The sequence below is a fragment of the Macrotis lagotis genome, chromosome 1 (genome assembly GCF_037893015.1).
Source record: "Macrotis lagotis isolate mMagLag1 chromosome 1, bilby.v1.9.chrom.fasta, whole genome shotgun sequence".
Classification (NCBI taxonomy): Eukaryota; Metazoa; Chordata; class Mammalia; order Peramelemorphia; family Peramelidae; genus Macrotis; species Macrotis lagotis.
In genome coordinates, this window is record NC_133658.1 from 791,301,185 (window position 1) to 791,313,433 (window position 12,249).

Genomic DNA, 12,249 nt, shown 5'->3' on the forward strand with positions numbered 1-12,249 from the left:
TGTTCTTCTGGCATGTGACATATCATGGTCTTTGTGTCTGTCTGAATGTCCAGCAGCCAGGAACCAGGATTGAATTTTTTTTTTTTTTTTTTTTTTGTTCTTTTGGATTTTTTTTTACAAGGTAGTGGAGTTGAGTGACTTGCTCAAGGTCACACAGGTAGGTAATGATCAAGTGTATGAGGCCAGATTTGAATTAAGTTCCTCCTGACTCCAGGGCTGGTGCTCTATCCATTACTTTCTCCACTGAGCCACTTAGCTGCCCTCAGGATTGAATTTTCACACCAAAGTGGGAATGTCTTTGGTTTGATCACCTGACAGGTACATCTACTTCTCCAAAGGTGGGAAATACCTCAGAAACTGGGGTAGGCAAGGCAGACTTGTGTAGATACAATACACAAGGTTGCAAAGGTACAAAGAGAAATAATTTTAATGTGCCTTTTTAAAAACTCATTTTTTAAAATTTTTTTTTAAGGCAAATGGGGTTAAGTGGCTTCTCCAAGGCCACACATAAAAACTCATTTTTAAAGGTCAGAAATTTCTACTCCTCATGGCACATAGTGTAGTGATGTCAAATTGCATGTATTACATAAAGAGAATATCCAGTCTGTAGCCCTGAACTTGGTGGTCGTGGTGGTGGTGATATCAGTGGTATTAGTATTGGCTTTCATTTATGTGTTTTAAGGTTTGCAAAGAACTTTATAAATGTTAATCTCACTTGATCTTCATAACAAGTTTGAAAGGTAGGTGGTATTATAATTCTCATTTGTAAACTGAGACAGACAAAGATTAAGTGCCTTGCCCAGGATCCCATAGGCAGTATTTGAACTTGGGTCTTCTGAATGCATGTCCAGCAACTTCTGTCCACTGCCTCTTAATTGTTCATAAATTCCTAATTCCAGTTTTAATGTTCAATGAAGGAAGAAGAATGGAGGAAAAAAACTTGATGGTGCCTTAGAAAAACTTCCAGCTGTTACATTGGATAAATAAAAAGGATAATTAAGTGAGAGATGAAAACCAAGTGTATAAGGGAGGAAACTGATGTAATCTGGGTTGGAGGTTGAAGAAGCTACCAGGCTATTGGTATTCTGGAGTTTCACCTCGGTGATCTGTTGGGTTTGTTCCAGCCAGCCTGACTCCCTTGCACATCCAGAAACTCAGAGATGAATGTGACTAGAACCATCTTATCTAACATGTGACCAAGCAGATATACCCTTCACAACGCATCCAGAAGATGTCTGTCTGACTTTTGTTTGAAGGCCTCCAGGGTGGGGGGAACTCAACTGCCTGACAAGGCAGCTCATTCCTCTTTATGATATTTCTTAATTACTGAACCACCCCCATGTCAGTCTTAAATTTGCCTTTTTGCAATTTTCACCCAGTGCTTTTGGTTCTCTTCTCTGGGAGTCAGTCAGAATATATCTAATTGCCGTTTGACATGACAGTCCTTTAAATCCTTTCAGGTGATTATCATGGTATGGTCCCTGCAAGACTCAGGAGTTTTTAACTTGGAGTCTATGAACTTGAAATAGATAGATAGATATTTCAAAATAATTGTTTTCCTATCTAATCCAAAGTATTCTGTGTATTTAAAAATATTCTAGAAGGTTTTTAGGTTTCACCAAATTGACTTCCAGAGGGGTCAATATAAAAAAAAAGGTGATAAACACCTCCTATTTAAGTCTTATCTTCTGGTTGACAATTCAACCAAACCTATGGTATGATACTTGTAGAGTCTCTTACCATCATGGACACTGCCCATCTTGATGATCCTTGCCAAAATGGAGTACTTAGGCTTTAACAAATATGTGATCTGACTTGGACAGAAGCAGCTTTGGAGGAAATTAAAAAAAAAGATACTGGGTATACCAAAAATCTTAGTAGAATTTTAAAGTCTGACATCTGGGGTTAGAGGGGAAGGGAGAAGGGTGAGCAACAGGTAGTTCTCCTTTCCCATTCCTATATCTCCTTTTCCCCCCTATGGATCTCCTGATTGATCCCATTGCTCTTCTGGTTTTGGCTTCCATCTATCCAGGTCCACTCTCCATAGGGTTTCTTTTCACCTCACTTCCTGCAGATGAGCTGCTTACCTAGGGGCATTAGCTTCATTGGTTTCTCAGGAGGAATTTTAAAGGCAGTTGACTAAATGCATCTATGATGTGTTATTTAGGAAAAACTAAACTAAACATGAGGAGAATGTAGAAGATTTGATGCACCATAAATGATAGTAGTAGAACTCGGCTTCTTTTCAGCATCTATTCCTGTGGGAGGGGGAGAAGAAATTTAAAATTTATTTTACCTTAAAAAAAAAGAAAAAGATGAGAAGACCTATCTCTGAGCCTTGTGAAATCATATAAGCCAAGAACATTCAATTAAAACGTTCTGTCCCGCAAATGTTTCTTAATTTAGCTGTATCAGCAATGACTGGACATTAGATAATATGAGGGTATGGTTTTACAAAGCGTGTGTGTGTGTGTGTAAACACATGCTTTTATGATTGGGAAATCATTTGCCTTTGGCAAGGGGAAGAAGAGAGTCCAAGTGAGCAAAAGAAAACAGTATGATTGGGAAAGGGTTCTGTGAACAGAACAGTATGAGATTACTGTCAGATGTTTTTTTATGATCCCCAGGTACTCTATCTTCTCTTCAGAGTTATAGTTGCCCATAGCTCGACTGGAAAACCTAGAAGGCTTTTATTTGCCTTAAGGTCCACATGGCTTTGGTCTAGTGCTGACTTGTAATTATAGGATTTAAGGACATGGTGGTATCAAGGTCAGGTTGGATACTGTTTTTCAATTGGGTATATTGAAGCTGATTTAATCTGGATCAAATTTGGTCTCCTGACCACCCCTTCCCCTAAAAAAAATATCCCCCAACTTACAATAAATGTTATGCCCTCTCATAATCAGCTGTCCTTAGACATCAAACTTGTTTTGTGGGCCTCAGCATAACAGTCCCCAAAACTTGTAAGTCTACTGATTGCAAGAACTGCTTAGCTTTCAAGTATACTTGCCTGACTCTGCAGGAGACCTTTTTATTCAAGCTTGTAGCTCCAATCCTATTTCTTTGGGAGCAGGAGCTCTAGGATAAGCATCACATAAGGGCTTGAGAGGAAATCCTACAATAGCACATAAGAACCTGAGAATATGAGGACTAGTGGGAGGGAAATCAGGTTTCCTGGGCCAGATGGTCCAAATGGTCTTCTGTGAGCCTTCTAGCCTGTGGTTCTAGAGTTTGAACAAGTCTACACTTCTTGGCCCTTTCTCCTAATTCCCTATTGGCAATATGGCTATTTCCTAACTTGCTTTCCATTAGCTTTCATGATACTGGCTTTTGATGGATCTGTATGGTTGTATAGAAAGGAACCTAGAGCTGGAAGAAGCAAGAGACCTGAATTCTTTTTCTGTCTCTGCCATTGTAGTTGTGTCTTGTTGATTTTTGCTCTCTTTTAGTATGACCTTTATTTATTTAGTAAAGAGTGAATGGGGGCTTCGTAATGTTAGCATTCATATACATATGTGATGATTGTCCTGCATTCTCAAAGAGAATCATGACATCAGCAAGGTGATGCTCTGACAATGTGAATTGAATCTGAGAGGGGTTGCTGTGTTGTCATTAGCCTCACTTTCTCCTCTGGAGTCATCTGGGTCCAGTGGCCAGATGTGAATCAGAATGACTGATGGTGGTCTTGGATACAAGGCAATCAGGGGGGACCCAAATTCAAATCTGGCCTCAGATACTTGACACTTGCTGGGTGGGAGACCTTGGACCTCCCTTAGCCTCGGTTGCTTCATATATCCATGTGTACATTTGTACATACATTTATATGTGTATAAACACAAACACACATACACACACACACCTCATAGCTCTTACTTAAAGGATTTCTATCAGCTCTTCAGATTTCTTTTTTCTGTAATAATATTGCCCATTTGCATAACTGTTTACAATTCTCAAAGAATTCCATTTCCAACTCAGTGCCAGTGTAGATAAATACAGAATTGGTACTATTAATTTCATTATCCCCTTTTGTACTCCAGTAGATAATAAATATGCCACCCTCATAGAACTGTTGTGAAGGTAGAATGAGAAACTAAATCTTTAACATCCTAGATTTAAAGTCAAGAAGGAGCATCAAAGGTCATCTCATTCAACCCCCTTCTTTAACAGAGGAGGAATTTAGAGCCCCCAAAATTCCAGTCAGACAGGTGGCTGAGTTGGGATTTCACCCTATGTTTTGTCACTCCAAATCAAGCATTCTTTTCATTGTAAAAAAAGGTGTTTTCAAAAAGGTAAAAGTACTTTGCAAATGTATAGGTCTGTTACTTATTATGTCTCAGTTCTTATACCTCCTTCTGTCAGAGTTTAAAATCTGTTACAAGGGAAAGGGAAGGCCACTTGTGGGAGGAGTACAGAGAAAGAAATGTTATCATTGAAACTTCTGGACAGTCCACAAGATAAAAGAGCATCTCAGTGTCTCCAGATAAGCAGCCTTAACTTCAAGTTTGCAAGAAAGTTAAAGTCCATTTATCTGTCTATACTGGACTTGTGTCCATTCTTCCTCCTAAACTGCTGAAATGACTTTTTCTATCTCAGCTTCATTAGTGTCCATGAGTTAGCCCCATTCTCTTTGTGATTTCCCCTAATCAGGAGACATAGGATCACTTCTATAATTTTGGAAACATATCTAATCATATTTCTTCTAGAACCTAAGGTCTTCTTCACTTCCTACTATTTCCAGTATTATTAGACCACCAGCTGTGAGTGCTTGCTGATGGAGAGGGGTGGGGACTTTACCTCCATTCTAAATGAACTAGCATTAATCTATGACCATGTTTCCTTTATAGGAAGCTACACAGCGGGATGAAGACTTACGGGTGTGAGCTGTGTGGGAAGCGGTTCCTAGATAGTTTACGACTGAGAATGCACTTATTGGCTCATTCAGGTAAGTGGGGATACCTCAATTGGTCCATCTTGGGCTACCAGCAGTCAGCTGTAATCCATCTTCTCTTCTGTTCTCCTGCCCTGGTCTGGGTAGATATAGGCCCTTAGACTAGAATTATTACTTTCCTCATTACCAATCTGGAATTCCCTCAGTCCAGCTTTTCTTATTATCATCTTAGTTCTTGTCAGTAAGGAATCTTCCTGTGTGAGATGCCAGGGTGTGTTGTGGCTCTCTATGGGTCTTTTTTTTAAGGGAGAACAAAGGAATCCCATGCCTTTTCCTGTCTATGCCAAGTTACCAGGCAGACACCTAATGATATTCTTCCTCCTGTTTGTGAAAGGGCACCTCCACCAATTCATTTCTCTTCCCTGTGGGGCTGCAAATGCCTTGGATTTTGCCTGCCATACCTTCTGGGGGTACATTGCAATTTCATTAGCAAAACAGTTAAAGAATTAGGTCCTTGCTATCTAATGAATCTGGCTATTTGGTTCAAGTTTTATGGGGGGGCTTTCATTAAATAGAGAAAAGTTGAATGCTAAACTGCTTAATGATTCTGCCTTTTACAAGTTAATTTTGTCTGCTTCCAGTCCATGGGCAACCTAGGCCTCATCTTGGCCATGCTGTTTTTCAGGTATTTGGAAAGAGGGTTTTTCTGTATCAGGAGGAAAAGTGAGAAGAAGGCACTGATTTTCATCCCTGGTAGAAGGAGAATTTGCCAAAAAAAAAAATCTTTCCCATTGTTTTTCTCCTTACCCAATATAGGCATATCATACTGAAATCATTTATTGATCACCTTTGCTCCTACATATAGTTCATTACTAAAACCTGCCTTTTTTCCCTCCATAACGTCTCTTTGATTTCTCTGTCCAGTACCTATTCCTTTGTTGAAACAACTTAAGGGTCACACTTTTTTTTTTCTAGTCTGTTCACAACTATAAAATTATCTTCTTTTATGAAGCTTCCCTGATTCTCCCAACTGGAAGTGATTTCTAGTGTCTTTGTTTGACTTTTTCTATATGCTTTATTTCAAGTTGTATAGTAATAATAATGGCTAATACTTAGTGCTTTGAGGTTTGCATTAGCTCATTTGGTCCTCACAACAACCTTGGAAGTTTGGTGCTTTTGTCATTCCTTTTGTACAGATCTGGGAACTGAGCAGGCAGATTAAATGATTTGTCCAGGCTCACCCAGATACTAAGTGTCTGAGGCTGAATTTGAGCATAGATCTTCCTCACTTCAGGACCAGGAAGATCTATCTGCATCTACTGGGCCACATTTTTATCTTTCACTAGTATTGTAAACTTCTCTGTGAGAATGGTAATCTAGGAACAGTATTTTGTGCATTAAAGTAAGTAGGTTCTTAATAAATGTTGATTGAATTGGATTGAATTCCTCAAACATTTTCAATATTCTTAGCCTGCTGAAGAGCCATATTTGTTAGCAGATAAAACAGTTTAACCTTTACTTCATGGCCTTTCACTACCTGTCCCAAACTTTTTTTTCCCCATAACATTATTGCACACTTGTGTAGCTGTTTAAAATTTACAAAATACTTTTCAGACAGAGAAATGGTTTAGGAGCCAGCAGATACTGCCTTTGATACATACTAGCTGTAGAACCTTGGAACAAAGGTATTTGTTATCTCAGTGATCAAGGCTACTCTTTAAAACTGCAAGTTACACAAAAAGTGTCAACCCCACTGGGAGAAGGAATTTCATTTTTAGGAATTTTCTGTATCAATAAAAGCAAAATTGAAAATGGAGGCCCGTAGAGCAGCTTATGAGTATGGAAAGCCAGTGTGACAGCAGTATGAGGAGGTTCTAGACACTTCATTTCACACAAGGAAGATCCAGGGTAAAAGGGAAACTGAGGCATTCTGTTAAAATCAGAAAAGACAGGGTGAAATGTAGGAGGTGAAATTCCATTTCTTTAATGTCTTTATAACTGTCCATCCCTTCTACCCCTGTGATTTATAGTAGAGTACAGGACATTGTGAACATGGTCATTGGTTGACTGAAAGAGGTATCATAGGAAAGTCAATAGGTCAGTCTCATGTATATCTCTTATTTCTAAAAAACAGTTCAGACAATATACTGATATAATACTTTACAGTAAAAGAAATCCACTTGATTAGAAATTCAATAACCTAAAAGAAGGAAAGCATGATGGAGAATATCTGATCAAGGGTCAAAAAAGCAGGAGGAGAAATAGAAGTCATGATGTGATAAGAGTTAACTCTAGAATACCCGGTCAGTTGGAAACTATTAATCATGTGTCTTTCACATAAAGTGTCAAATGGGAATGGAAGGTGAATCCTGTTTTTACGGGTAACCTCAACTATATGAATATCTGCTGGAAGACTTCAAACCCTTTGCTTTAAAAAAATCAAGTAACTCTTATGTTTTTGACTTTTCAATAATCTGATTCAGGGAATGTTCAGGGATGTTGCTTAGGGAACATCATTCCAGACTTGATTCTGACCAACAAGGAGGATTGCAGATGGTGGAAATAATAGGAATCTTAGGAGAAAGCAACATGTTATCTTAGAGCTCATGTCAGATAAGGAGGGGAACCTTTGGATAGGTCTTGATATTAGAAAAATGTAGGAAATTTAGAGGAAAGAGACAAGGTCAGAGATTTTAGAAGGAAAATCTGCTTAAGAGGAAGTCTTTCAAGAGAAGAATTCTGATTATGAAGTGCAAAATTAATGAAAAAGGCGCATTACTGAAAAAGATTGATGTAAACACACAAAGGGATCCATGAAGAGTTCAGATTTCATAGAATCATAGGATTTAAAGGTAGAAGGAATCTTAAAAGTCATCTAGAACAACCCCTTATTTTATAGATAATTTTGTAAGATTATCTTCAAAAGATGGTTGTTCTTCAGTAACAACCCCTTTTGGGATTTTCTTGGCAGAACTATTTTACAGATGAAGAAACTGAGGCAATCAGGGTTAAGTGACTTGCCCAGAGACACACAACTAGGAAATCTGAGGCCAAATTTCAACTCAGAAAGATGAGTCTTCCTGAATCCAGGCCCAGAACTCTATCCAAAGTACCATCTAGCCGCCCATTCAGAAGATTAAAGCACATGCAAGTAAGCAAGGACTGATAGAAAAGAGTGTTGAACCTCTTAGATCAATTAAAAAAAACTTATTGGTGACAAGATGAAGATGTTTATTATTTTGGACCTTTGATTTCATCAATGTGGGATAACTGGTGAGGAAATTACCTATACCAGTGAATGAATGAAGGAAAAAGAATTGATTAAGCGCTTAGTTTGCAAAGCACTATGCTGCATCCTAAGGATACAAATAGAAAAATGGAGTTAGCCCCTTCTCTTAAGTAACTCACATTCTAATGGAGAAGACAATAAATACATATGGGAGGATTCAGGAGTCAGATGGAAATGTCCTGTAGTCTTTAGGGTACTGTGGGAAAGCATATAGAAATGAATCTTTCAAATTGTTTCTGCTGATAAAATTTTATGTTTCTGATTTTGAACTGTTTAACAAAATGCCAAGGATTTTGATGTTGAGAAGTTTCTTTTCTGGGGTTTAGGAGGCAAGGTAATTAGCACCTATAGAAGAAGCTGTTGCCAAATGTATCTCCCTAGTGGTTGCTTCCTGGGGAATGACCAGGGTTGAAAGCAAGACCTAGCGATTAACAATTTATAGTCCTAGAATTGCTTAGGATTCAAGTCAAAAGCGACTCACCTGAGTTACACAGTCAGTATATATTAGAGGCATCTCTTGAACCCCAGTCTCCTGAATCCAAGATTGTTTATCTAACCCCTTGCTATGCCCATTCAGCCAATTGGGATGAACAGAATAATGGTAACAGAAGGACCTAATGAAAACCATTTAATTCAGCAAGCATCTATTAGTGAAAACACTAAGGAAACAAAAATAGATAGTCAATATTGATTTTATGTTGTAAAATGTAGATTTTACGATATAGGTGGTAGAGAAGGAGATTATGGAAAGGTCATAGTTAAATATGTTAAAAGGGAGGATGTCCTAGGAATAAAGGAAGATAAGTTAGTTGCAATGAGAAATTTGTTGAGGAAGCTATTGCTTTCACATACAGGAGAAATGGAGGGATAGGTCAGGAAAAGAAAGCTTCATGAAGGAGGTAACATCTGAGAATATAAAAATAGAATCTCATATTTTAGTTTCTGTCTTCTCTCAAGGAGAAAATGGGAAACTAGGGAGAGAACAGAGAGAGAGTTGAGAGAATTGAAACCTAGGATAAAGTGAAAAAAACTAGTTAGAGAGCTCTTAGCTATCATTAACAAGTTCAAGTCCCCTAGCTCAGGTGGCTTAAACATCTCTGGATACTAGGAAAAAAGTGTGTAGATGTAATTGGTGAGCCACTATTATTAATCTTTGAGAAATCATGCAGAGAACCCAATGAACAAAATGCCCTGATACTTCAAAGAAGGAAAAAAAGATAGATACTTAAACTCTATGTGCCAGTGAGCTTGATTTCAATTCCTAGAAAAAATTCTAGAATGGAGGATCAAAAGGGTAGTTTGTGAATACTTAGAAAAGAAAAATGGTGCTCCCAATCAATCACAGTGAGTTTTTTAGGTTATTCTGGTATGATTTGAAACTCTATCTCAAACGAAAATAAAAAAATAAAAACTGGAGGATTAAAGAAATACTATAGATATGTGTAGCTGAATTTCAGTGAGGAATCTGATAGTTTTTAAAGATAATTTTATTGAAAGAAGATAGAGAAGGGTGGCTTAGATGGTAATACAAATAAGTGGATTAATTCCTGGGGGACTCAGTTTTTATTAGTATATCATTGTCAAAAGAGGAGCTCTCTAGGAGAATAAGTACCCCAGTGTTTTTTTATCCTTTCCCTTTTTATTCAGTTTTTTTTTATCAGAGATTTGGATGAAGGCACTCCTATGGAATGTATTATAAAAAAGTCAACTTTTCATATGATATGAAGCTGTAAAAGACAGCTAATAAATTCAGCAATGGAATTGTGATCTTAAAAGAATCTAGACAGACTAGAATAAGAGATCAGATCTCATAAGGTGAGATTTAAGGGGAAAATTTAAAGGCTAACATTTGAACTGAACAGTAATAACATGGTGATGATAGTAACTAGCACTTATATAGCACCTTAAAATTTCTGAAGAGCTTTACAATTATTATCTTGTTTGATCCACAAAACAATCTTGAAAGAAGGGTGCTATTTTTACAAAACCCCATTTTGTAGATGAAGAACCAAGACAAAGGTTAAGTGATTTATCGAGGGCTAGATAGCTGCTATGTGTGTGTGTGTGTGTGTGTGTGTGTGTGTAATACACACACACAGACACACACATAAATGTATGTGTATATATATGTATATATATACATATATATATACATATATATATAGTATCTGTCTGGGAACAGATGTCAATATAGTTTAAGTAGGAGTTCTGACTTTTTAGGTACTAGCTGAGTAATCTTTGGTGCTAGGAAGCCTCAGTTTCCTCTCTATGGAATAACAATAATAATACCTTCAGTGCATTCCTCAGAGGGGTGTTTTTTGAAACTCAATTGAGATCATGTGTCTAAAGTGTTTTGCAAAATTCATACACATTATGAACGTATTATTCATACATATGAAAAAGACCTGGAGCTTTTGTTTGACTACAGTGTTTGATGTGATACCACAGACATGAGAAGCCTAAGGCCTTCAATACTATAAGCTCAACATTCATAGGGAGAGATTCTCAGTAGTTCCATTGTTTTCTTCCTTGGTCAGAAACTAGTTGGCATACAAAGTTCAGTTCTGTGTGCCATTATTTCAGAAGGTCATGGAGGAGGAATTGTAGAACAAAACAGTAGGTCTGATCACTCTTATGGCTTTCTAATGTTCTACTACTGGACTACCTGAAGTTGACAGAGGCCTTATAGGTAATTAAGTCCAACCTCCTTGTTTAACAGATGTGGAAACTGAGGCTCAGGAAGTTAAATTAGCTACCCAGTGCCACCTGGGTCATGAGTGGTAGAGTTAGGTTTTAAATCTATCTTCCAACCTCTAATCCATTGCCCTTTGCATTATATCATGTTGTTTGTTCAGAAGGGGAAAAATAGAATGGGGGGGCTAGAAACCACCATGCCAGAGGCAGATCACTGAGATCTAGGCTCAGTCTTCAAACATTGGGGGGCCATTATTTAGAAGAAAGGGATTCATTAGATTAATCTTGCTTGGCCTCTGAGAGCAGAAGGAAAAATCAATGGATGCAAGCAATCCAGAAGTCCCATTTCAGTTCTGTAGAAAAATTTCCTAATAATAAGTACTCTCCAAAAAATAGAATTGAACTCAAAAGGTAACGAATTCCCCATAATTAGAGGGATTTGGTGGAGAGGCGATGACTTTTTATCCGGTTGTCATAGAAGAAACTTGTACTACAAATGCATATCTATCAAGTATCGGAACATAAGACTCTTCCAGCTCTGGGATTTTCAAAATTCTCAGTGTATGCCATTCTGAATATGTCACCAATGGTAAACTGGAGCCTGTGACCCCATTTAACACATTATTTGTAGCATGCCATTAGACTCTAGACTTTGAGAATTTAGAAAGAAGATAAAATAACCTGGAGATGTGATCATGAAGTAACTGCAAATGTTTAGCTTTCAATTCACAGTTGAAGATAATATTGAATTTATTGTGACTCTTAATGATTTTACTTTAATTTCTCCCTTTTATTGATAGTCTTTAAATATATATGTGTGTGTATGTGTATATATATATATATATATATATTTAATTTTGTTAAAAATTTCTTCATTACATGAAAAGTCTCAAAAATAAAATTTATGTCTTATGGCAAATTTAAGAAAAGTATGTGTATCAAACTCTGGGTCTTATATGAAGGGCTAAATTAATTCTTATTTAGCAAAAGAAAATCTTTTATAAAACAGCTAAACCCATTCTTGAGTTTGTTGCTAATCCAATTTTGCTCTGAGAGTTGATAGTTAGAGAACAGGGATGGTAAGAGATGGTTAATCCCAGATTTTAGCAGTAGAAATTGGATTTTACTTGCTCCTCTCCTACTCCTTATCTTGATGTTTTATGCCAGAGCTTTCTAAAATGTGGAATCAAGGCCTAAGTTTGTTGGTGATAGAACATGTTTTCATGTTGCTAGAACAGAATTTATTTATTTCAGCTGAGAGACGACTTCATGCAGGGCACTCATTCAGCTTAGGCCTAGTGTTCACACTGTAAGAATGAATGGACAAGGGAAGAATATTCAAAATGACCCTATCCATTTTCCAGGAGTGGAAACAGAG

At 37.4% G+C, this 12,249-nt stretch overlaps 1 protein-coding gene across 4 annotated transcripts in view; it reads left to right on the forward strand.

Moving 5' to 3' along the window:
* Positions 1-12,249, forward strand: part of ZBTB16 (zinc finger and BTB domain containing 16) — a 254,065-nt gene that overhangs the window by 112,173 nt on the left and 129,643 nt on the right. For all 4 annotated transcript variants that reach the window (XM_074216713.1, XM_074216715.1, XM_074216712.1 and 1 more), the window contains exon 3: positions 4,845-4,942. In XM_074216713.1, the coding sequence (XP_074072814.1) occupies positions 4,845-4,942 (98 nt within the window). The remainder of the gene's footprint in view (positions 1-4,844; positions 4,943-12,249) is intronic.